At 53.7% G+C, this 26397-nt stretch overlaps 2 protein-coding genes across 2 annotated transcripts; one reads left to right on the top strand and one right to left on the bottom strand.

The window, feature by feature from the left end:
- The first annotated feature begins 5620 nt into the window (after positions 1 to 5620).
- Positions 5621 to 8403, top strand: GDF15 (growth differentiation factor 15). The gene is made up of 2 exons (XM_060006669.1): positions 5621 to 6326; positions 7500 to 8403. The coding sequence occupies exons 1-2, from the start codon at positions 6044 to 6046 to the stop codon at positions 8141 to 8143; spliced, it is 927 nt and encodes a 308-aa protein (XP_059862652.1). The 5' UTR covers positions 5621 to 6043; the 3' UTR covers positions 8144 to 8403.
- Positions 8404 to 10444: 2041 nt separating this feature from the next.
- LRRC25 (leucine rich repeat containing 25) lies at positions 10445 to 14703 on the bottom strand. Its single transcript, XM_060006668.1, has 3 exons — positions 14563 to 14703; positions 13238 to 14037; positions 10445 to 11360 (listed from the first exon to the last, which is right to left on the bottom strand). Exons 2-3 carry the CDS (start codon positions 14026 to 14028, stop codon positions 11222 to 11224), a joined length of 930 nt encoding a protein of 309 aa, XP_059862651.1. The 5' UTR covers positions 14029 to 14037; positions 14563 to 14703; the 3' UTR covers positions 10445 to 11221.
- Between the last annotated feature and the right edge of the window lie 11694 nt (positions 14704 to 26397).

Raw genomic sequence — 26397 nt, 5'->3', positions numbered from 1 at the left:
TTAAAAATGTTTTCTTTATTTTTTTGTGTTTGTTTGTTTTGTATGTATTATTTGTGTGAAAAGTATTATAAACCTATTACAGTACAGTACTATATAGCCGATTGTGTTAGTTGGGTACGTTGGCTAACTTTGTTGGACTTACAAATTGGACTTACAAACGTGCTCTCAGAATGGAACTCGTTCGCACGTAGGAGACTTACTGCATATTGACAGGTGTCCTTAGAGAAGAGGAGGGATAGACAGAGAAGAGGAGAAGGCCATGGGAAATCAGAGGCAGAGACTGAAGTGATGCAGCCACGAGCCAAGGAACACCTGGGGCCCCCAGAAGCTGGAAGAGGCAAGGAAGCCTCCTCCCCCAGAGCCTTTGGAGGGAGCACGGCCCTGCCAACCTATGATTTCAAAGTTCTGGCTTCCAGAACTGTGACAGAATAAGTTTCTGTTGTTTTAAACTACCCGGTTTGTGGCAATTTACTATGGCAGCCGCAGGAAACTAACATAATGATACTGGGACTTGGTCCCAGAAAGCTCTGGTCTGACAGGGCACAGAGCCAAACTCAGACCCTCCAGCCTTGTGTGGTCAGGATGAGGCCAGAGGGAGGCCCCTCAGCCTGAGGGAACCTGGGCAGAGAACAAGGAAGTCTTATTGGAAGATGGGGCATCAAACTGGGGTTTAAGAGGTAAATAGGAGTTTGCCAGTGGGGGCCATTCTTTCTAAGTAAGCTTGCCCAGACCTATCTGAGCTCAACTCCAGCTGAAGCTGAGATATTATTGGCCAATTACCCATAATACCAATAGTTATTAGTTCTTGGGAGTATAGCTCCAATCCAACTTCATCTACTCAGTGCTGCCCTATAAGAGGGTAATACTGAGAAACAGGCTGCACTGAGAAACAGGTTTGGAGAGATTAGTAATGCTTCCCAAATCTGCTTGGCATCTCAAGGACTAAGCCATGATTTGAACCCAGGCTGCCTGTGGCCCCCCATCGATGACACAGGCAACATGCTGGCCTGGAGGGACGTTCACAGCTGCAGGACAGCAGTTCTCCTTGTCCGTTGAACTCAAGAGATTTTTTAATAACCTGCTTTTTCACCTCTTCTGGATTTCGTGTCATGACTGTGTTTGCCTCACATAATGAGAAACCAACAACTGGGTTTGGGTTGTTTCTTGTGTGTTGCGTGTGTCTGATGAGGGTGCCTACGGCCAACAGAAGGAAGTGAGGAAAAATTCTAGGAGGTTGGGAGCTAAGCCAAGTGGAGGGAACAGCCTGACCCCCAGCCTCTGTGCTCTGTTTACCTCTGCCGTGGCGTGGCCTCTGGGGCTCGTGGAAGCTGCCAATGAGGAATGCAGGGTCCCGGCCGACTGAGCTCATCGCTGGCTGGCTGCCTGCGGCCTGCCCCACTGTTCCTCCCAGCTTGGCCATGGGACTGGCCATGAGGTCATCGGCTAACAATGCTGTGAAGGGGAGCCAGATCGGCCTGGCTGCCAGCATTCCAGAATTTGGTGAAGTGGAAACCACCAGGGAGCTAATGTCATCCTTTCCTGTCCCTAGGGACCACCCACGGGCTGTGTCCCCTTGTGAAGTTCCAGGAATAAAGGGAACTAATTACTGGTCCTGCTCGTAAAGTGACAGACACCCACTCATGAGTCAGCAGCTCCACTCCTGGACATGCACAGTGGAATACTATACAGCAAGGAAAAAGAACAAGGCACACAATAGGTGAAGAACACAGCCATTCACAGCCATGGTGTTGAGTGAAAGTCACCAGACAGAAAAGAGGATGTACTGGCTGGTTCTGTTTACATCAAGTTAGGAAACAGGCAAACTCATCCATGGTAACAGAGGTGGGCACAGCTGTTATCTGAAGGTAGGGAGAGTGATGGAGCTGGGAATGTTCTGGAACCTCATTTCGGGAGGTGGTTATGTGAAATGTCATCAAACTCAACACCTAAGATTAGGCCTTTTTGCTTTCTGTAAGTCATATCTTGATAAAAATTTAAAAATAAAAAGGCAGGGCTTCCCTGGTGGAACAGTGGTTGAGAGTCCGCCTGCCGATGCAGGGGACACGGGTTCGTGCCCCGGTCCGGGAAGATCCCACATGCCGTGGAGCGGCTGGGCCCGTGAACCATGGCCGCTGGGCCTGCGCATCCAGAGCCTGTGCTCCGCAACGGGAGGGGCCGCAGCAGTGAGAGGCCCGCGTACCGCAAAAAAAAAAAAAATAATAAAATAAAATAAAATAATAAATAAAAAGGCAGAGGGCTGTAGAAAACATTTTTGTGATGCCTCAAAAAGTTACACATAGAATGATCATATGATCCAGCAATTCCCTTTCTGCGTACAACCTCACAAGAATTGAAAACAGGTCCTCAAATCTTCATGTATGTGTTCGCGAAAACACTACTCACAATAGCTGAAAAGGTGGAAACAACCCAATGACCATCAACGGATGAATGGATGAATGAAGTGTGGTGTCTTCATATGCTGGAATACTATTCAGTCATAAAAAAGAGAAAAGCACTGATACACACTCCAACATAGATGAGCCCTGAAAACACGCTGAGTGAAAGAAGCCAGATCTAAAAGGCCACATGCTGCACGATTCCGTTTATATATGTGATATTGTGACTTATCATAAGAAATATACATTTGGTCTTCCACCCCATTTCTGGCATAGAGCTCCTAAAACCCTTGGGATTTCCTGTGAAGAGAGAGATAAAGGTGTCTTTCGTTATGTTATAGAGGTGACTTTTGAAAAACAACTCAAGGATAGAGGCTGGTTGCTAGGAGCACAAATCATGCAATTAGAGGGTTGGAACATTCAGCCCCAACCTCCCTATACCGCCCAATTCTGGGGATGGAAGAGGGGTTGGAGCTAGAGTTCAATCACCAATGGCCAATGACTTAATCAACTGTGCCTATGTAATGAAGCTTCCATAAAACCCCAAAGGATGGGCTTTGGAGAGCTTCTGGGTTGATGAACATGCAGAGGTGCTGGGAGGGTGGTGTGCTGGAAGAGGACATGGAAAATCCATGCCCTTTTCACATACCTTGCCCTATGCATCTCTTCCATCTGGCTGTTGATCCGTTTCCTTTATTTTTTTTTAATATAAATTTATTTATTTATTTATTTTTGGTTGCGTTGGGTCTTCATTGCTGCACACGGGCTTTCTCTAGTTGTGGCGAGCGGGGGCTGCTCTTTGTTGCGGTCCACGGACTTTGCATTGCGGTGGCTTCTCTTGTCGCGGAGCATGGACTCTAGGTGCGTGGGCTTCAGTAGTTGTGGCACGCGGGCTCAGCAGTTGTGGCTCGCGGGCTCTAGAGTGCAGGCTCAGTAGTTGCGGTGCAGGGCTTAGTTGCTCCACGGCATGTGGGATCCTCCCGGACCAGGGGTCGAACCGTGTCCCCTGCCTTGGCCGACGGATTCTCAACTGCTGCGCCACCAGGGAAGTCCCTCCCTTTCCTTTAATATCCTTTGTAATAAACCTGTAATCTAGTGAGTGAATGGATTTCCTGAGTTCTCTCACTGGCTCTAGCAAATTAATCAAACCCAAGGAAGGGATTATGGAAACCTCTGATTTATAGCCATTGGTCAAAAGTACAGGTGACCACCTGGACTTGTGACTGGCATCTAAAGAGGGGTGGTGGAGGGCAGTCTTGTGGTACTGAGCCCTTAAGCTGTGGGGTCTGATGCTATCTCTGGGTAGACAGTGCCATAACTGAGTTGAATTATAGGACACCCAGCTGGTGTCAGAGAATTGTTCATGTGGGGAAAGAATGTTTAATATGAAATGTCCAGACAGGCAAATCCATAGAGATAGAAGCCAGATTAGTGGCTGCCAGGGGCTGGGGGAGGGGGGATGGGGAGTGACTGCTAATGGGGACGGGGTCTCCTTTTGGGGTGATGAAAATATTCTGGAACTAGACACAGGTGGTGGTTTCACAACACTGTGAATGTACTAAATGCCACTCAGTCTCTCACTTTATTTATTTATTTTTAAAATTTATTTATTTATTTATTTTGGCTGCGTTGGGTCTTCGTTGCTGCGCGCGGGCTTTCTGTAGTTGCGGCGAGCGGGGGCTATTCTTCGTTGCGGTGCGCGGGCTTCTCATTGCGGTGGCTTCTCTTGTTGCGGCGCATGGGCTCTAGGCGCGCGGGCTTCAGTAGCTGTGGCGCATGGGCTTAGTTGTTCCGCGGCATGTGGGATCTTCCTGGACCAGGGCTCGAACCCATGTTCCCTGCATTGGCAGGCGGACTCTTAACCACTGCGCCACCAGGGAAGTCCTGTTCACTTTAGAAGTTGAATTTTCTGTGAATTTCCTGGGGAGGCTCATACCTGGGAGGCATGAGAAGCTGTCCCATGACAGCTTTCCAAGAGAGGTAAGGAGGTGAGTGGTGATGGCTTCCGAGAAACTCCCCCCAGGCCTCCAAACTCTGGGTTCCCAGGGCACCCAGGAATTCTGACAAGACTCAGATGAGGTCTGCGTGGCCTGTGTGGACACGTGCAAGATCCTATGGTGAGATCGTCCCCTACAACTCTACCTACCTTACTTGCCCCTCAAAGTCTTTGTTTCCTTATCCCTAGAAAGGAACTGAGTCCCATGGAAAGAAGAGGACTGGTCCAGCCTCCCAACCAGATGCAGTCAGTTGGACATGATGGTGACATGAGCAGAGAGACGTCTCTACTAAGCACCTGCTGAATGCCCGGGGCATCACATCGAGAGCCTCAGCCCTCCACCCCCATAGCTGGGCGATAATCCCACTGACAGAAGCTGAGGCTGAGACCCAGTGGAGCCAGAGGCTTGGTGGGACTCACACAGCTGGAGGTGGGGAAGGCCTGGACTCCATTTCTCCAGTAGGAGCCTTGCCGTGTGACACCCCTCCTTGTATCTGTTGCCTGCACACACCCCGTCACACTTTACACACCCCCACGATCTGCTTTGCACAGTGGCCCATCCTGAGGCCAGGAAGCTGGGAGTAGGCACAGGGATGGATGCCTGGGGCCAGGAGTCCTGAGCATTAGGGCAAGGGCTGGGTACCCCAGGAGAAAGGATGTTCCTGGGGCACCCTCTACCCCTCTATCCTCTGGTGACTGGACTTGACACCAGCCTTCACTGCCCCAGGCCCCGGCACCCCAATTCTCTGCCACCTCTTCTTCAGGCCCAGCCAAAGGATGGGGGCCCAGAGTAGCTTCATCCCTGCCCAAGCCTTCAAGAAGCCCCCAGTCTGGGGCAGACAGAGACAAGCAAGCACACACACTCCCAGCGCTGTGGGGTCAGGGCTGGGCTGGAGGAAGGCATGGGGTTGGAAGCACCCTGCTGAGCCTGGAAAGGAAATGTCAGAAGGCTTCCTGGAGGAGGGGCTTTCTGAGTAGGGTTTTGAGGAATGGATAGGAGTTCCCCAGCTGAAGATGAGTAACTGCAAAAACACCCAGTTTATCAAGCACCTGCTATGTGCCTGGTCCTGTCCTTTACACCTCATTTGACCTTCTCTCCAGTGAAAGTCTCAATCCTTCCTTATTTTCCAGATGAAGAAATAGAGGTGTGATGGAGAGGAATGGTTTGCCCCAGGTTGCACTTTCTGGCCGTTTTTTTTTTTCCTCTGCTTCCTTTGTTTTTCACTATCTTCAGCCTTTGACCCTAAGCAAAGAGGGGAGAGCAGGAATCTCATCAGGGAAGAAAGCCACCTCATCCCTTAAGCTCCTGTTGTGGAGTTTAGCACATAGTAATAAATCTTTTTTGAGAAAATTATTCTTCCCTCCAGTCCACCAAGCTGGGATGATGTTCCCATTTCACAGAAGAGGATACTGAGGCTCAGAGAGGCTCCTGAGGGGGATTTCCCAGCATACCGAGGAGCTCCTACCCATCAGAAAGCACTGCCCCCTGAAAAGCAGCCGAAGACCCCGCCCAGTTGTGGTCCCTGGAGTGTTTACTCTGCACTCACGGTGGGCGGGACCAGGCAGGCGGGGGCGGACAAAGTCCGGGGACTATAAAGGCTAGTCCAGCAGCGTCCGGTCAGTCCCAGCTTAGAGCTTAACTAACACAGCCATGCCAGGGCAGAGACCGACACCACCACACTGCTCTCCGATGCTGCTGATGCTGTTCATGTTCTCCTGGCTGCCGTCGCGAGGCGCCCTATCTCTGGCCCAGGAGCACCTCCCCACTTTCCCGGGACCCTCAAACGTGCACTCCAGTCCTGATGTCTCCAGATTCCGGGAGTTGCGGAAACGCTACGAAGATTTGCTGACCCGGCTTCGAGCGAACCAGACCCGGGAAGACTCGAACCCGGACCTCATTCCCCTTCCTCAAGTCCTGGTAGTCACTCCAAAGCGTGAGTAAAATCTCGGAGACCCCACCCTGGGCAGCTCCCATCATTTAACCAGTGGTTCTTAAACATAGAGGCCTAGACCTGCCGCCGAGCCTCAGTTTTCCCATCCATGAACCCGGCAAGAAAGTCACCCCTCGAGGCTGATGGGGGAACTAAAGGCTGGGTTTGCATCAGGACCAGGCGAGGCTTAGCCAACCTGAGATGTTACAACACCTCCCCGGGTGGCAGATGGGGAAACTAAGGCCAGAGAATCCAGAGACTCTACTGAACACTCCAAGAGTCCGGAGAACCCAGAGACAAGGTTGGGCGAGGGCACGTGGTCCCTGCTCTTGGATGTGAGGAAAGGGTTGGAGGGGGATTTCCAGTGGGAAGGATCCAGGGGTCCGGCGGAAGGGCGGGACGGGGAAAGGGACAGAGAGGTGCACAGAGATGCGCAGAACCTGCTTGGGCTGGTTCCGAATCTGATGCAATCGCGCGCCAAGGCACTGCTAAAGTTGCACGTGACTGGTGCCTTAGGGAGGGAGTGGAGTATTTTCACACCCTCCACCGAGCCTCCAGCGGATGGAGGGGGTGCAAGGAGATGTGGGCTGCGCTAGGAACTGGGAGTTGAGGGGTGGATGTCAGGCCAGAAGGAAGAGCTCTTATCCCGCCCTAATCCCACTTGTGCTGTGGGACTCCAGGAAAACTTCCCTCTCTCTGAGCCTAGTGACTGGGTTGCGAGCCCTCAAACCTCAGTCTCCCCAGTCTCCCCAACATCTGTACCAGCCTGGAGGTCTGAGAATCCTGGGGAGCCAGACACCTTTCATTTCTCAGATATGGAGGCAACCAGAGAGTTGAAAACACAGTAGCTCGTTAACTAAGCACCTACTATGTGTCAGACACAGTGGTGACCAAGCAGACAGAAATCCCCGCTGAGATTCTGGTGGGGGAGGCAAATAATAGACAACCAAATAAAATAGGTCGGTGCCAATTTTAGGCAGGCTGGAGTGGTATGTAACCAGCCATGCTGAGATTCAGGGGAGGAGTGTGGCCGGTAGAGGAAGTAGCTTGTGCAAAGGCCGTGAGGTAAGATCTAGCTTGGGGTGTTGGAGGAAATGGGCACACACACACACCACCACCACCCCGCGCCCGGCACACAGTAAGCCCGTGAATGACTGGTTTCCCTCTCTCCCATAGTGCGACTTGGACCAGGCGGCCACCTGCACCTGCGCATCCCCCGGGTCGACTTAACTGAGGGGCTCCCGGCAGCCTCCCGCCTGAATAGGGCCCTTCTCCGGCTGTCCCCGAAGGCGCGGAGCTCGTGGGACGTGACGCGGCCACTACAGCGTCAGCTCAGCCTCGGAAGCTCCCGGGCTCCCGCAATACGCCTGCGACCGTTGCGGCGACCGGACCAGTTGCTGGAGGCATTGTCTTCTGCACAGCCCCAGCTTGAGCTGCACTGGCGGACAAGCGCCACCAGGGGGCGACGCCACGCGCATGCTCGCACCCGGGACGGTTGCCCGCTAGGGGAGGGGCGCTGCTGTCGCCTGCAGAGCCTGCGCGCGTCGCTCGAGGACCTGGGCTGGGCTGACTGGGTGTTGGCGCCGCGCGAGCTGGACGTGCGCATGTGCACCGGCGCGTGCCCGAGCCACTTCCGATCGGCTAACACGCACGCGCAGATGCAAGCGCGCCTGCATGGCCTGAACCCTGATGCTGCGCCTGCCCCATGCTGCGTGCCAGCCAGCTACGATCCGGTGGTGCTCATGCACCAAGACAGCGACGGCCGCGTGTCACTCACGCCCTTCGACGACCTCGTGGCCAAGGACTGCCACTGCGTGTGAGCAGCCCTGGTCTTTCACTTATGGCACAGATGCAATGGAAATGACTTTAGTTGTCCTTGTCTGTCTAATGGGCTCGTGGAACCTGAAATACCCGATTCCTAACCATTGCTGTCTGCTCCCTCCTGGCCCAAACCTATGTATTTATGTTTGTATTTATTATTAATTTATTGGGGTGATCTGCCTGGGGACTGGAGGGCTGGGGAGGCGTGGTCTGACAGGGTGTGCGTTTATGGAAAACTCTGGTAATAAAAATGAAGCTGTCTGACCTGACCCCTGTGGTGTCCAGGATGGAGCTGGTGACCTTGGGAAGAGCCCACCCCCGCTGGCCTCAGTTCCCTCAGGGGAGCTGATATGAGATGATTGGAACAGTCCGGGGAATGGGTGGCAGGACGTTCTTGGGGATGCCAAGAGATTGGACGGTGGTCACGATGCCAATGGTCCTCAAGCGCAGCCGGGGACATCCCTCTCTCTGTTTCTGTGCTTCTCTACCTCCCCATTCCTCTGCTTTTGTTTCTGAGACCCTTTTGGGTCTCAGCCTCCCTCCATCTCTTCTGATCTCTCAGTACTCCTGTTTCCGTAATTATCTGGCCCTGTCTCTATCACCATCCTGCTCTCTCTCCCTCCATGGGGGTCACCTTTCCAAACACAGGCAGCCCAGAGTCACATGCATTGTGTGTGAATCTGCCCCCGACCTGGAAGAGTCCCATTACCTCTCCTGTTTGTGGCACCTCCCTTCATGTTAATCATGCCTTTATCCTTTCATATAAAAAGAGCAGGGAGAGGGACTTCCCTGGTGGCACAGTGGTTAAGAATCCACCTGCTAAAGCAGGGGATGTGGGTTCGAGCCCTGGTCCGGGAAGATCCCACGTGCCATGGAGCAACTAAGCCCGTGTGCCACAACTACTGAAGCCCGCATGCCTAGAGCCCATGCTCTGCAACAAAGGAATCCACTGCAATGAGAAGCCTGAGCACCTCAATGAAGAGTAGCCCCCGCTCGCCACAACTAGAGAAAAGCCCGTGCACAGCAATGAAGACCCAACGCAGCCAAAAATAAATTAATTAACTAACTAATTTTAAAAAAAGAGCAGGGAGAAGTAAGCTGTGAAGAACGTTTTCATGCACACCACATCTCCCAGGTTATATCTTTTCCTACTTAGGATCTTAGAATTGCTGAGCTGTACCAAGCCCAGCCCCTTCCCCACACCCACTTGCCTGTTCACCCTGAGGAACTGTCGTGGGAGTCTGGAGGACAGAGCACCCAGCTTCAGCAGTGAGTGAGATGTGTCCCCTGTGAACCCCAGCATCCAGAGGCAGATCTGAATGACTGCAGGTGCCCCGAATGTATTCAGTGAGTACCCACTTTGTGCCAGGCCATGGCTGGGCACTGAGGACACGAAGGAGCAACGTAGGCAAAATTCCACCACTCCGTTCAAGCTCAGCTGAGTGCAGGGACAAACGAGTAGAAGATAAATCATAAGCGGCTGGTGGTAGTAAGAATCGTGCAAAGAGGTCAACCCAGGCAATGCATTAGTGAGCAGAGGAAGACAGATTTTTGGCAGCAGGAGTGGGGGCTCGAGTAGTGTCTAGGGCAGGGATGCAGGGGTGCAAGGAAGCTGAAGACCCTCATAGGTTGCCTCTCCCACCCTGGGTCACTCCCAGGTGTTGGGGAAGCCAAGGGAACCTCAAAATTAAACTCAATGTCAGGATCACCCAAAGGTAGCAGCTGCCATACTGAGTCTCTCCCCAAACATCAACTGCTGCCTTTGCCGGACACTGCTGCCCATGTGCCTTTTCACACCTCCAGGCTGGTCCCCCTGCCCAGTGTGCCTTGTCCTTTCTACTTCTCGAACACCTATGCATCCTTCAAAACACACTTCAGATTCCCCTCTTACGTACAGCCCTTTTTAAACTCCTTCATTCATCTCCCTCTGGGGACCGTCGTTCCATCTCTCCTTCTGGCCCAGGCTTGACCTCCCAGGACCGGGGGTGTCTGTGTCCAGCTCTGTCTCCCCTAGTTTGGGGGCTTGGCAGGAGTCGGGCTGGGAGCAGCTGACAGGAAACCCAGCTGAGGCATGAGCTTGAACAAACTCTTGAAATACACTGAGCTCTGGGAGTGAGGAACTCTGCCTGAGGAGGAACCAGGGAAGGGTTCCCAGAGTGGCATTGGCATTGCACCTGGGCCTTGAAGGATGAGTTAAGGTATCTCAGCATATTAGAGCTAAAACAGCCTTAGAGGCCAATTTTAATCACCGTGTTTTACAGATGGGGGAACTGAAGCCCAGAGGGTTAATGGCAGAGTCAGGAAGTGGACCCATGCCTCCTGATGCCCAGACCAGAGTTCTGCATCTGCATTTAGATGCTTAAGAGTGAGAAAACGTGGAAGGGGATGGCAATCTGGGCAAAAGGAAAGGCATGGGTAAATGACATGAGAAAATGAAAGCTTCAGGAGGGAGGTGAGCTTGATGGAGAGGAGGCCCAGACCAGAAGGGCAGAGGAATGGGAGAGGGCAGTGGGTTGGGCAGGGCTGGGTCACGCAGGTCTCAACCACCAGGCTGAGAATCTGGGGGCAGTGGGGAGCCATAGAGTGTGCGTGAGCAGGGGAGGGGCGCAGTCCCATTCATGAGTTATAAGGATCCCTTTGAGGCTAGTGTGGGCTGCCCTGGGGGGCCAAGTCTGGATACCAGGCACCTGAGAAGGGGGCCTGAGAGTGACAGAGGGGAGAGACTGGAGGTTGGGAGCAATTTGGGAGTCCCAGACCTCTTGTCTTGGAAGCCCAGCAGCCTCATCTGTCCCGCAGAATTTATTGGGCAACACTTGCACACCAACGGGAGGGTGACGACAGAGTTCACACGCTGACCCTCCCATCCCTGTGTTGGGGTCTCTCCTTCTCCACTTCTAGCAGCCGAGTGGCCTGAGGAGCAGAGTGGTCTAGGGAGGGGGCTGCAGAGCCTCCCTGGGGCCTCAAGGATGATCCTTCCCTGGCCCCATTCCTCAGATGGGAAGACTGAGGCCAGGGACGATCCAGGGTGCCCCAAGTCACCTGGAAGGGGGTAGGCTGGAGTTTGAGATGTTGAAGGCTCAGCGCCCAGAGATCACATACTCTTCTTCATCCGATGGGGCCTGGCCCAGCGACTGCAAGTTGCAGTAGACAGGCTGGGAATCATGGTGGCGGCTCTCATAGTTCATGTAGAAGTCGTTGTCCTCTGAAGGGTGAGGCCTGTGGGGACAGACAGATGGGAGGGCAGGTAGGATTCAGGGAGCGGGCACATCAGCTTTGAGAGGCAAAGTAGTTCAGGGCGATTGAGTCCACTCCTAATTATTACATATGAGAAAAGTGAGTCATGGGGCAGTGTTCTCCCAGCCTGGCCCAACTTTCTGTGAGGAAAGCAAGTAAGGGGCAGTGATTCAGGAAATATTCTGTGGATTCAGCGTTGTAACGCTGTGGTCCAAGGACCTTGAGTCATTGTAGGGTTTTTTTCTTCCTTAAAGTTGAGATGGTTGCCCATTTTTTTACATTAAATTCTAGATTTTGTTTTCCTCTTGAAAAACTGGAAGCTCTAGTCACACCAGCCACATGAACACAGGTAGCTGGAGCTGAACCAGTGCCCCTTCAGATGGGAAATGTTTTCACCAGGTCCCCAGAAGCAGCTGAATTTGTGGTCTTGATACAAAAATAAATCTCTGAGCCTCAGTTTCCCCATCCACAAAATGGATCAGGGAGGAGGTAGCTTCTTAGGAGTGTCTTGCTATGGTGGGCAAGACACCCAGAGAAGAACTTTCCTGCCTCCAGAACATCCTAACACCCCCACCCCCGCTCCTCTTGTAAAAAAGGCCACTTTGGGTAAATGGTGTCTATCGGTCATTTGTACTTTAGTATAATTTACTCCAAATACATAAATGGTTGTATGGGGATGGAACTCAGGGTTTGTTTCTTGCTTCTGCTTCTGACCTTGGGCATGTCATTCCCCTGCCTTCCAGAACCTCCATTTCTTTCTTTCTTTCTTTCTTTCTTTTTCTTTTTTCAGCCACACCGCACGACTCGTAGGACCTTAGTTCATCGACCAGGGATTGAACCCGCACCCTCACCAGTGAAAGCACAGCATCCTAACCACTGGACCACCAGGGAATTTCCAGAACCTCCATCTCTGCAACTTTAAAATGTAGGTTGGGATTGACACATCCAGTTCTTAACAGTGTTTTTAGAGGAGACTGGTCCTGAGGTCTTGGTGACAGCGAGGCAGAGGCAAGCATCAGAACACAAGCTGCCTTAGGGAGTGTGGTGCCTTCAACTCCTTACCTCAGCCCACTTCTGCATTTGAGCTCTATTTGCATCTGCTTTGCATATTCTCTTATTTCTCACCAATAGTCTCTCACAGGCCTCCCCACCTTTTGGATTCTGCGGCCGCAAAACCCAGCCACGACCCTCTTCCCTTCCTGCTTGGATCCTCCCAGCCCCCTCCAACTTCAGCCCTGATGTCTTGCCTTCTCAAAACACATCCACAGCAGATTCTCTGTTCTCTCCCACTGCCAGGCTTTTGCCCTTCCTTGTGCCTGCCCCCCTGAAATCCCCTCCACTCCCTCATCCAACCTGGAAAAGTTGAACCCATCTATCTAAGCCCAGGCAACTTTGGAGGCAGGACTTTGTGGGGTAGAGAGAGACACAGATGGCTCTCTTAGCATCTCCTGTGTGTCAGAAGGAGACCGGAGTGCTGTCCCATTTTACAGAGACCGAAACAGAAGTTCAGAGACGGCCCTGGGTCACACGACATCTGAGCCCAGGCCGCTGACTGCTACCGCAGAACCCCGACTCTGCTTTGAACACCTGCCTCCTCTCTCCCAATCCTTGGCAGCCAGAAGCTGGGTTTGCGGGTCATGAGAGGAACACTTGTCTCCTACACAAGAACTCAATTCTTATCCCAACTCCATGAGGCGGAGGGCTGTTATTGTTCCCATTTTATCGGTGAAGAAACGGTGACCCAGAGAGGTGGAAATGACTTGCCCAAGATCACACAGCCTGTAAGAGGCAGAGCTGGGAATTGAACCCTGGCCAACTGGCTCCAGAGTCTTGCAAGCAGATGTGTGTGGGTCACTCACCTGTGTTCAGCCCACTGGTGCCTGGCAGCTGGTTGGCCCACAAACATGTTCTCATAGTCAGAAGTGGAAGATCCGGGCAGGGTGGCTGCTGGGAGCTTAGGGCTGAGGCCCCGGCTACTATACCGTGGCTGCTGGCCCGAACCAGACCTGGGACCATTCTGAGCAGCCCACGTTTTGCTCATGCCCCAGCTACTGCCTACCCGACGTCTACAGAGTCTCCACGCCAGCACTGGGCCAGCAATGGCAAGCATGAGGAGCAGGCTTCCACCGGCCACCAGAGCTACTGTGGTTATCATGGTCAGGGGAAGGCCACAGCGCACTTGCAAGAAGGCAGAGACGTTGCACCAGGCGCCGGTGGACACATCCAGGCACAGCAGAGGCTGCGGGCCAGAGCAGTTGTCCCGCCGGACCTCGTGCCAGGGTGATAGGCCACAGCTGCAGTCAGCCCTCACGTCAAGGTCACAGTGTTCGGCCAGTGCCCTGTCCACGAGGTCCAGGGGGTTGTTGGTCACATCCAGGACCTGCAGCTTTCCCAGGTGAGCAAAAAAAAGCGGTGGGAGCTTTCGAAGGCCATTCCCAGACAGGTCGAGATGAAGCAGACTGCTGGCCTGCAGAGACTGGTTCTGAGGCAGCAGGCTCAGGTTTTGGCCACTGAAGTTCAGGCATGTGTCTGTGAACTCCCGGGTCCAGTCCACGTCCCCTGAGGACACGTGGCACGACAATTCCTGGCTGCCTGGACGGAGCAGTAACAGCAGCGGCAACAACAGCACCCACACCGGGGCGCCCCCCATGCAAGCAACCTAAGCGGAGACACCGGAATCCAAGCCCCAGCCTCAGTCTGGGGTCACCCTCCCCCTCGCCACCTATGTTTGTTATATACATTTTTAATAGCCGAGAGCAGCTCAGGCCACTTCTGAAGTGTTAAAACTTAGCCCTTCCGCTGGTGGCTCCTCTTTGATTGGCTCTGGCCCCCTGCCTCAGTCTCCCCTTCCGGGGAATGGGTACCTAACCGGGATGCCTCAGGGGCTTGGAAGGCGAGGAGGAGACCTGACCCAGACAACCCCTTCCCCTTCTCTCAGATCAGCCCCTTTGGGCTAAGTTGCCCAATTTCCCCCAACATTTCAGGAGCCCTCTCTGGCCAAGTCGGGACTACATGTAAATGAGCCGTTGCCCCGGAAACGACCCCGCCCCTCTGCCTTTCTTTTCCGAACTGCAGGCTGTTGGGAGTCTTGGGCTGGCGGTGGGGGTGGGGGTGGGGGGTGCTGCTGACGGGGTCCCACCAGCTGTGGTTTGCACAGACCCAAGTTCTAGTGCCTCCGTCCTACCTTTCTGGTCCCCCTGCCACGCCTTGGCCTCTGTCGTGCTAGAAGTCTCCGGTGCCGAGGGGCTGCGTCGTGGCTCACCCGGACGCGGGGGTCAGAGGGTCTGACCCTCCGCGGATCCGGATCCACTGCGGTGCCTGGCGCTTCTCAGGCTCTGTACCCAGCGACTCAGGGGAAGAGGAACTGGTGTCGGCTGAAGTGCAGAGGGGAAGAATGAAGAAGATACAGAGACCCGCCCCCACCCCCTCCCCGCTGAAAGGCCTCAAGGACCAGGATTCTTACGGGAAGGGCAGGGGCAGCCTGCTTCCTTCTTGCTGGAACCCAATGACTACATGTCCCCCAGTAACACCCCAACTAACTGCTACCTCATCAGCTCACTTCCTGGTCTCAGCTCAGTTGAATCCCAACCCATGCATTCATTTATTCGTTCAACGAACATCATCCATGCTGAGCCCCCAAGAGACTTCAGTCCTGTCCAGTTGCTTCAGGAGCAACCAGTCTCGGAAAAAGACAGAACCGGACACAGGCACCCCAAGTCTGATGGAGTCAGGTCAAGGCCAGAGTGAGGGACAGGGTACTGGAAGTTTTCCTGGAGAGGAGACATTAGAATTGGGGTTTCAACACATGAGTAGGAGTTTGCCAAGGATTCCTTGGCAAACGGCCTTTGACTTTCCAAGCTCCTAGCCTCTCCCACAAGATCAGAGCTCTCCTCATGTACAAATCATGCCTCCATGTTGCAGGGGGGATGTGAGGAGGGCTCCCTGGGGGAGGGGATGTTGAGTCTGGGGCTTGGAGGATGAGTTGCAGTGGAAGGCAGAAAGGAATGCATTGCAGATTCCAGGCAGAAGGCACAGCAGGAGTAAAGGTCCTGCAGCTTGAGAAAGCATGGCCGGCTGGGACAGCGTGGTTAGGAGTGGCTGGAAGGGACTGACTAAATGGAGGAACTGGTGACATGGGCAGGTTGGGGAGGCAGTACAGGCCTCCAAAGCCAGGCGGAGGAGTGGGGCTTTATTCCCAGGGCCAAGCAGGTATGTGAGCAGGGGAGGGGCACTGTGTCAAAAGATTCTTCTGGAGTGAGTCTGGGGTCTGGAGGTGGCAAACCTTTTGAGGAGCCTGGAGTCCCAGAGGGAGAGGGGGAGCTGAGTCAGACCTGAGGGACAGTGACACAAGAGAGATTGAGGAGGGAATGGGTACAGGTAGGCTGGCAGAGAGTCTCAACCTCACTGGGGTCCGGGCTTCAGGCAGACCAGGTTCAAATCCCTTCCAGCCCCTGGCTCACTGCTTGACCTTAACTGTTCTGTACCTCAGTTTCCACATCTGTAAAATGGTACCTCAGTTTCCACATCTGTAAAATGGTACCTCAGTTTCCACATCTGTAAAATGGGATAAATGTCAAGAGTCTTTCCTGGACTCTGGGAGGCTGGAGTCTACTCCCCCACGCTTTCCCCTCTCCTCAGACTCTGCCCCTTTTCCATCTCCAAACTCAGACGAATGGTCAAAGGTCTTGAACTGAGACTTTGGGGAAGGGCTACAATTTGTTCTTCAACAACCCAAAGATACTCACTCCTAGTAAAACACAGCAGATCACAGCAACTCTGAGATACTGTTTGATTCCATCTATCAGATGGGCAAAAATTCAAACGTGTGATGACACCCTGTGCTGGCCAGGCTGTGGGGAAACAGGCAACCCCACACATTGCTGGGGGAGCATCTGTGGTGCAGCCCGATGTAAGGCATCCTGTCACAGGAATGATGAAGGCGCATGCCCACTGATCCAGCATCCCACTCCTGGGACTCCTGAATATTTTCATGTTTACAACATGACAGGGGCAGGAACTGATGAGTGGATAAACTAAATGTAGTCCATCCATACCGTGAACATTATTTGGCCATAAAAAGGAATGAAGCTCTGATACACACTACACGCGGATGAACCTCAAAAACATTATGCTGAGTGAACAAAGCCAGACACAAAAGACTACACAGTGTATGATTTCATTAATATAAAGTGTCCATAACAGGCAAATCCACAGAGACAGATAGTAGATTAGTGATTGTCAGGGGCTGGGGAGTGGGATACGGAGAGTGACTGCTAATGGGGACGGGGTTTCCTTTTGAGGTAATAAAAATGTTCTGGAACTAAATAGGGATGATGGTTGCACACACTGTGAATGTACTAAAAATCACTGAATTGTTCACTTTAAAGTGGCTAACGTGGTAAATTTTTGTTAAGTGTACTTTGCACAATTTAAAAAAAAGTCACCTGAAACTTACAAGATATCGTAAATCAACTATACTTGAATAAAAAAAAATTTTTAAGGCAAAAAGATGACAGAGCTACAGGATGATTCATTGCAGCACTGCTTGTTTTATGAAAACAAAAATTGGAAACCACCTAAGGGATTGGTTTGATCAATAACAGCTCATCTATCCTGGGAGGTGCTACAGAGTCATGAAAATGAAATTATAGATCTCTATGAAACAATAAGGAAAGACTCATTCATTTCCTCCACAAACAATTATTAAGCTCCTACTGTGTGCCAGGCACTGGTCTAGGAGCTGCAGATACAGCCATGAACAAAACAGACAAACTCCCAATCCCCGTGGAGTTCTTGTAGTAGTCGGGGAGGCTGGAAACATGCGGAATCTACCAAGAAAATATGGAACTTCCCTGGTGACGCAGTGGTTAAGAACCCGCCTGCCAATGCAGGGGACACAGGTTCGATCCCTGGTCCGCGAAGATCCCACATGCCACGGAGCAACTAAGCCCATGCACCACAACTACTGAACCTGCGCTCGAGAGCCCGCAAGCCGCAACTACTGAGCCCGCATGCCACAGCTACTGAAGCCTGTGCACCTAGAGCCCCTGCTCTGCAACAAGAGAAGCCACCGCAGTGAGAAGCCCATGCGCCGTAATGAAGAGTAGCCCCCTCTCGCCACAACTAGAGAAAGCCCGCACGCAGCAACAAAGACCCAGCGCAGCCAAAAATTAATTAATTAATTAAAACATATGTAACAGGTGGCAGAGAAAGTAAAGTTGGGAAGCAAGCAGGGAGGGTGGCAACTTTTTAATGGGATGATCAAGGGAGGGTTTATTGCAAAGGATAAGGGGGCTTATTGAGTAAGGAGGTGGGGGAAGGGCATGCAGGGAGTAGAACAGCCTGTGTAAAGGCCCTGGGGCGAGAGTGGGCCTGGGTGAGAGCAGATGTCTTCAAATGAATATGTTAACTGGGGTGGGGGGGGAAAGCAGCTTCCTACAGAAACTTTTTTTTTAAATCGATTTATTTTTGACTGAGTTGGGTCTTCATTGCTGCGTACTGGCTTTCTCAAGTTGCAGTGAGTGGGGGCTACTTCTCATTGCGGTGTGCAGACTTCTCTTGTTGCAGAGCACTGGCTCTAGGTGCACGGGCTTCAGTAGTTGTGGCACACGGACTTACTTGCTCCGTGGTATGTGGGATCTTCCCGGACCAGGGCTCGAACCCATGTCCCCTGCGTTGGCAGGTGGATTCTTAACCACTGCGCCACCAGTGAAGCCCCTATAGAAACTTTTGATGAAACAGGAAAAACAAATACCCTGGGGTTACCTCTTAGTGGCAGATGGATGGGAAGGAGAAGCTCCCCATGTACATTTTTATCTTTTTTCCTTTAGAATCCTATCATGTCATGTGAATACAAATCAGTCAACACGTTCAATCCAAACATTGAAATCAGCCAACAAGCACACACAAGAAATCAGGCTTTTAGGATGAGAGGGACAGAGGGGCGCCAGCTGGTGGGCCTGGGTGTGGGTGGATTCCAACACTGAGGCCTCTTAGAATGGGAGGAAATGAGGAAATGAAGTGAAGGAAATGAGGAACTAAAGGGCCAGACACTCAGGCTTGGGGTGGACTATGTGGGCGTGGGACAGGCCGGCTTGGGGCCTGAGACAGTGGGTTCTGGAGGTGGGTCTGGGGGAGCCTGGGGCCTGGGCCTTCCTGCTGCAGCCCTGGCAGGCCATGGCTAGGCTGTGGGAAGAGGGGCTACACTGGCCCTCAACCTGGCTGAGAGGAACCAGAAACTTCCAGAGGGCTCACCTTCATACTCCCCCCTCCTGCCCATATGAGTCCCAGGCAGGGCCAACCTGTCAGCACAGAGACCTCTGTAGAGCCTCAGAGACACCTAGAGACCTTCAGAAACCCCAGAGAAACCGAGAAAAACGCAGACATCCCCAAGACCCCAGAGATACCTAGAAGAAGTTCAGAGACCACTCCCAAAGACAAAGACAGATATGCGGGGCGTACCCTGGGGTAACCCAGCCTCAGGGCCACCAACTTGTGGTCCCACAGTTTTGCCACATTTGCCCAACACCCTCCGATCCCCAGTACGCACCCTGTGCTGAGTGAGGCCTCGGTGTGTCCCCAGGAGCCCCTCGTCTGGGGAGCTGGAGAGGGGCCAAGGGTTTCCCCTCCCCACATCCACCTCCAGTTCCGTCCCGAGGCTCTCACACTTATCTGGAATCAACCCCTCTCCACCTCCGAGCTTCCCCAGGGTGAGGTCTCTAAACCTCTGACCTCAGCCCCTTCCTGCCATCTCCATTCTCCCTGTGACAGCCTTTGAACTACCGACACCCCCATCCCCTGGCTCTGGTCTGGCTACTCTTAGAATCCAGTCTCACCCCAGGGAGGGTCTAGGGCAGGTTGCTAGGCAGCCCAGGCCACAGTAGAAGCCCTTTACAGAGCCTGGGGATCTTAAGGCCTCTGAGGAGCTCTGGAGCTGGCTGGTCAGGACCACAGGCAGTTATGATGCCCAAGGGCTGGGCTAAGGTGGCCAAGCAACTTACGGGCAAACCTGGAATGTGAGCAGACTCCAGCAACTGCAGACCTCCATGCGTTAATTCAGCAAACAGTGCACTGAGCCACTTCATTGCTGTGTGACCTGGGGCCAGTACCTTAAACCCTCTGTTCCTCCACTTCTTCCTTTGTAATTTTTAAAATAAATTTATTTATTTATGTATTTATTTTTGGCTGCGATTGGTCTTTGTTGCTGCACACGGATTTTCTCTAGTTGTGGCGAGCGGGGGCTACTCTTCCTTGTGGTGCATGTGCTTCTCATTGTGGTGGCTTCTCTTGTTGCCGAGCATGTGCTCTAGGTGCCCGGGCTTCAGTAATTGTGGTCCGCAGGCTCCATAGTTGTGGCTCGCGGACTCTAGAGCGCAGGCTCAGCAGTTGTGGCGCACGGGCTTAGTTGCTCCGCGGCATGTGGGATCTTCCTGGACCAGGGCTCAAACCTGTGTCCCCTGCATTGGCAGATGGATTCGTAACCACTGTGCCACCAGGGAAGGCCCAATTTTTTTTTTAAGTTTTTTTTTTTTTTGATGTGGACAATTTTTAAAGTCTTTATTGAATGTGTTACAATATTGCTTCTTTCTTATCTTTCAGTTTTTTGGCTGGGAGGCATGTGGGATCTTGGCTCTCCCACCAGGGATCGAACCCTCACCCCCTGCATTGGAAGGCGAAGTCTTAACCACTGGACCACCAGGGACGTCCCTCTGCTTCCTCCTTTGTAAAATGAGGACAGTGAAAACCACCGTGCAAGGTGGCCGTGAAGGGCTGGGAGATGGACGTGAATGTTAGCATGTGCCTGGTACCAGGCCGTGTGTGACTAATACACAGCTGAGTGTCCTAAGGGTGGGGGAGGTGTAAATGGTCCATCATGCACAAAAATCGAATTCAGAAGGTAAAGCTTGATTTTTAATGTAATGGAAAGACCTTATTTGAGGTCACATGGCTTCGTTGGTTACAGTAACATTTTAGAAGCCAAAGAATGCCTTTAGGAGAGGGGTGGGCAAACAAAATGTGGCACCAGGGCAGCTGCGGTCAGCAAGCACCCTCCACCTGCCAGACCGGCATTTCTTTGCTGAGGCTGCTCTGGTCACAGGATGCCACATTGTTGGCCCACACGGCTCTCCTGGGAGCTGCCCTGACCACAGACGGGAGAGTTGATTAGAAACGCCTCGGCTTCCTCCTCCCTCCTCCCTTGGGTAGGACGTCTCAGAGGCACTTGCTCTTGGCGGGCTTCTTGAGGGCCCAGTGGGAACCCAGCCTTGTGGAGCCTGCTCGTTGGCGCCCCCTGCAGGTCCCCGTCTCTCTTCTCACCCGGACCAGGGCTTCCTCCCAAATAATTACTGTCTTGAATTCCGATCTCCGGTCAACTTCCAGGGGGTCCCAAATTAAGATAGGTGGAGGAATATAAAGAAACATTATAAGCCGTCAGATTTTTAAAACATTTTAAGTAATTATAACTAGCAGCAGCCGAGCACTGGCTATTAAGCGATGTCATCTTCACTATAACTTCTTGAGGTAGGAACTGTCATTACCCCCCCATTTCACAGACGGGGAAACTGAGCCACAGTGTGTTTGAGTAGCTTGCCCAAGGCTCTACAGCAACCGAGGGTGAGCCCTCAAACCGTGTGGTTAACCATTAGGCTACACTGTGCTCAGACAAGATTCATTTGTCTGCATCTACGTAGAAGCGTGTGCAGAGCCATTGCGCGGCACACGATGACAATCTGCCGCTCCTGGATGCGCAGGTTTAGACTTGACTTCATGGTAGTGGCTGCCTGGGGGTGGCGGGGCTAAGAAGGTTATTTAGCTTATTTGCTAGGTTTTATTTAATTTATTTTTTACTTTTGGTAAGATTTCCTTCCTTCCAGAAATATTTACTGAGCACCTACCAGATGCAGCAAAACTCTCACCCTTAGAAAGGTGAATTGGGGGAGGGGTGGGAGGTTGGGAGAGATCCGATGAACCGTAAATTAGCAAATTTAAAGGAGGTTAGGAAATAATAGGGCTGGGGAGAGGAAAAGTTAGAAAGAATTTGGGGGATTTGGAGAGAAAGACAGGGCGGTTTGCAGTTTTGAAGAGGGTTCGTCAAAGAAAACCTCTCGAGGGGGAAAAAAAAGAAAACAGACAAAAAAGAAAAAAAACATGTGCAGGTTAGAGCCCAAAATGAGAACACTTTGGGGGGGATGGGAGAACTGGGTGATTTTTTCTGTATTTTTCTTCTTTTTTGCCATGAAATAATTCAGTACATAAATATGTAAATATACATTTGGAAGCCTACTTGGGGGCATGGGCAAGGTCAACAGAGGTGTACCAGATTCCAAGCCTGAAACTCGGGGTCTCAAGAGCCACTCCAAAGGCGCGCTAAGGCGGGGCCCGCTGGGACCCTCCGGAGTTGTACTTGCGAATCTCTGCTGCCCTCGTGTGGCCAGACTCGGGATTGCAGGTTCTGGTGGCTTTGGCAGAGGCAGAGAATTGGTCCCTCCCACTTCTCTGACTCCCAAACTCCATCCCGACCAACACGGGGAGGATGGGGGGAGTTCAAGACGGTCTGTGTCGCTCTCAGGCTGAGACCCCTGAAGGAGGGTACTGGAGGCCTCAGGCCCCAGAACAGAGGGGACATTGGTAATTTTTAACTCATTCGGTCGGCAACAGGTATTTATTAAGCGCCTGTGTGCCAAGACTTGTAAGTGCTAGGGACACAGCACTGAACAAAATGATAGAATTCCCTGCCCTCACAGAACTCATGGGTTACTGGGGACATTGGCAATCAACGTGCAAAAATAAGATTTGCGGGAAAACCCAACAGGGCAATGTGATCCAGATGGTTGGAGGGCCTCTGTGAGGCCTGAAGGACAAAGAGAGGCGGGCTATGGGGAAGGGCTGGGGAAGGGTGTCCAAGGCCGGGAGGACAGCCTGTGCAGAGGCTTTGGGGTGGGAATGAGCTGGGTGCAGACAACAGGATCATGGACAAAACTGACCAGTTTCTGGTCCTTAGTGAGCATCCACTCCCCAGTGCTGTTATTCAGCAGAGGAAGCCCCCCACCCAAAGGGAAGAAAGGACCCCTCCCCCTGCACCGCCCCGGGATCTTAGGACTTCAGGTTGCCATGGAAAATCCACCACAGGAAGAGAGGCGGAGCTCCAGAGAGAGGTGGTGAGGGAGGGGCGTTGCCAGGGCACCCCAAAGTGGGACCCGGTGCCTCCACTCCCTAATGTGCGTCCCCGGGCGAGTGGCTCCCCGGCTTTGAGCCTCAGATTCATCTGCAGAACTTTCTCTGTAGCTGCGATAGGTTTCTCCCTCCCCCATTTCTCCCTTCCCTGCTCTTGAGGTTTCCACAAAATGCCTCCAATCTCCCAGAGTATCCCAGACCCAGACAGGGAGCTGGGGGCACTCCGGTGAGTGGGGTGCTGCCTCTGGGTCGCCCATGTATCTCCCTTCATGCTTCTCTGGGCCTCAGTTTCCCCATTCTGTAACATGGGGAGAAAAAAGTGCTGCCTCTCTCAGGAGGCTGCTGGGAGGATTTTAAGGGATGATCAGAGCTGGGCGTACCAATTCCTACTGATTAGTTTGACTCTGGAAAGTGCAGGGTGGAGGGGCGGAGTCTTGATTTGTGAGCTGTGGAGCCATGGAAGGTGCTGGAAGCCTGGCAGTGTACTGGCTCAGGCTGAGCTTCACGGAGGATGAACGGGGGAGTGAGCTGTGGGCTCGACTGAGGCTCCTCCACTCAGTCCTCCTGTGTCCCTTCTCTCGCCTGAGTTCCTCAAGACCCTGAGAGTCTGGGGGCTGAGGTTCAAGGCCACACAGCCGGACCGACAGCGCCAGGTTTCAAACCCAGGTCCAGATCTTCCAAGCGGGGAGTTCTGCCTCCAGGTGATCAGCCTTGGGGTATAACCCCCATTTCGCAAACCCGAGACTACAAGGGTTTGCTGGCTGTCCAAAGAGTCCAGCCTGTCTTAATGACCCTCCGCCCTGTGTCCCTTCACCACCTCCTCCCCCACTACTTGCTCCTCCCACCAGGTCTAGGCTGGAACCCGCAGCCCAGCCTGCGCCGGTGCTCACCAGCTGCTGTGGCTTCTTCCCTCCCGGTGTTGTTTGGGTTTTAATTTTTCTGTTGCAGTTAGAAAATTACCCATAATTACAGCTTCTGAAAGGAAACGTCTCACGGCGCAGACCCTGCTCCCAGCTGTGGCCGCCTCCCACGCACGGCTGAGGAGGGGCTGCAGGGGTCTCCAGCCTGGATCCTGGCCCCTCCCCGAATCCCTCCCTTCCCCCGTCCCCCCCTCCCCATTAACGGGGCTGCTTCCACCTCCTGTGGAGAGGAAAAACCATCATCGGGAAAAACCAAACTAGCCTTCCCAACGACTCAAGCAACATATTCATGGACCCCTACCGCTGTGTCTGCAGGGAGAGCAGATCCAGAGGGAGGCGGAGGCTGCCAACAGATGACTTAGGCATTATTTTATCATAACAGTGACAAGTCCAACCAAGGCTAGTGCAGAACCAGTAATCTGGAGGAGATGGCCACGGAAGGCAAGGAGTTGGGGGAGGGAGAGATGGAGGAGGAGGAGAAGAAGGGGAGGAGGAGGGAGGAGAAGGGAAAAGAGGGAGAGGAGGAGAAAGAGAAGGGCGAGTGGGGGAGAAGAAGGAATAATGCGGCCAAAAGTCGAAGGAGGCCAGAACAGGCCAGGCCAAGAGCCAGAGAAAAGAGCGCTCCAGGAGGCAGGAACGGCCAGTGCAAAGGCCGAGAGGTGGGTCTGAAGAATGGAAGGGTTGGAAGGGAGTGAGGGGAGGGCTGGCTCCTCCTGCAGGCAATTCCCCTACCCTTCAAGCAGAGCCGACTTCGGACTCTCCCAGGCACCGACCCCGACGTTAAGGAGCTGGGGTTTGGGGGCGTCGGTGGTCCCAAGAGTCAGAGACCCAGCTCAGGGCTGCAGTCCCCGGCAGCCACACGGGGGCGACCGGGAGCCGGCAAAGGAGCCGCAGGTCTGGGGCCCAGCCTTAACCCTTAGCGCTCCTTGCTTACCGTCCCCCGCCCCCACACCGGCTCCTAAATCAATTCCCGGGCCTGTCAGGTCCTCCAGGGCCTCTTACCGGGTCAACCTCCCTGCCTCCTCCACGCCATCCCGATCTACCTGGCAGCCCCAAGGAGCTTCTTAAAATCCTGACGTAGATCCCACCCCTCGCGGCTACACACCTTCCTGTGGCTCCCTATTCCTTTTAAAACAAAGCCCAACCCGTCCCCACCAGGAATGGCCCGACCCGTTTCTTCCTTTCCCCCCGCCCTCCTCGCTCTGCTTCCAACACTTTAACCGTGTGCCCACCTCAGGACCTTTGCACTTGCCGTTACTACAATCTGAACATTCTTCTTCCAGATCTTTCGGATCCACCCCCTCCCCTTATTAAATATATATATATATGTTTTTGCAAGGCGTGCGTTCTGGTTGGTTGTGCACGCGGCTCAGCTCCCCGGATGCCGCATGGGGGCTAGAGCTTGCTCTTCTCCGACTTTTCCGCCGGCGCCGAGGCAGTGTTTTGGAGATCCGTCCCTGTTGCCATGAGAACCGCGCTAGTCTCTCCCGCCGGCCGCGCTTCCCCCTCCGCAGCTAGCCCCGCCACGGGCGCCTCCGCCTCCCAGCCTCCCTCCCTCCGCCTTCCGCCCCTGCGGTCGCCCCGTCTTCTTCACCGGGGTCCCCTCCCTCTGCCCATCACGTGGAACTCCCTGAAATTATCCTACTGTTCGCCAGCTTTTGACTGTCCGCCTTTCCCATCAGACCCTCTGCTCCACAAGCAGTAGCAACGTGTCCCGACTGGGTCCACAGAGCCCGGCACACAGAAGGCACTCAATAAATATTTGTCGGGAGGATGAAGACTCACATCGACTCAAGGAACCGGAGCTCAGAGAGGGCCATGGACCCGCCCAGGGCACACAGAATTCTGGGGAGCAACAGAGCATTAGGAGATAAATGGGGGCGCCTGGGGTGGTGGTGGGAGCGTCCGTGGGAATCACAGCTGTCACCAATACACTGTGTGGCTTGGGTGAGTCACACCCTCTCTGTGCCTGGCCGGCAGTAGTTGTTGGAGAGCGGTGATGGGAACGGGTATTACGATGAGGGTGTCCTTGACGCCCACGTTCACCGGTGGCCCCCGGGTCTTTGGGCAGTCCCCATCTCGACGTCCGACTGAAGCTGGCCTGCCGCGCCCCCATTAGTGCGCAGCGCGGGCCCCTCCTCCGCGCCGGCCCGGGGCCCGGGAGGTCCGCGGGAGAGGAAGTTGGGGGAGGGGACGACCTGCTGGACAGGAAGTGGGAAGGGTTGGCGTGTCCCCCCCTCCCCCCTGGCCGTGGCCCCTCGGGATGGAGGCGGGGCTGGGGCCGGCCTGGCCCTTCCCTTCCTCTTTGCCTGTCTGGAACCGCAGCGGTTCAAGACTTCCCGCCCGGCAGAAGACCTGGGTGGGGAGGAGGCCGTTGGAGGCATAATGGGGGGTCGGCCGGCAGCGGGAGGGGCGCTCCGATCATCACATAACACACGACACAGGAAATGTGAGCGCACAGCCACACCACACACGTCCCAGGGAGCCAGCAATCCACCCATTCGGGGAGGCACACACACTAGTGCACAAAACCTGACGCAGCGTCACTCGGCCCCGCACGGCCGCCGCGGACACATAACCACTGTCGCAGAGCCAGGGACAGTTGCCCAGACAGCGACTGGGTGCCTGCCAACCCCCCACGCACAACGACGCACACGTGCACTCACACAGGAACCGCGTGTTTACACACACACTTGTGGTCGTAAAAAGAAAGAAAAACAAAAAAACCTATGGCAAACGTTCACAGAAGCATCTAGACCTAGAGTCACAACTGGACCGCCTCCCGCCACCTAGCCCACGCACGTCCGGCGCACACTGCCCACAGGTACCTTGGCACACAGGCCTCCGCGCCCACCCGACACCCCTGCCCTGCGGGTGTCCTTGCCTCGGTGTCGGCCTCCACCTCTGCACACCTCCTGGGGGGAGAA

Source organism: Delphinus delphis, chromosome 3 (assembly GCF_949987515.2).
Source record: "Delphinus delphis chromosome 3, mDelDel1.2, whole genome shotgun sequence".
Classification (NCBI taxonomy): Eukaryota; Metazoa; Chordata; class Mammalia; order Artiodactyla; family Delphinidae; genus Delphinus; species Delphinus delphis.
Note: the sequence above shows the minus strand (reverse complement) of the source record. Positions and strands in the feature narration are given on the sequence as shown.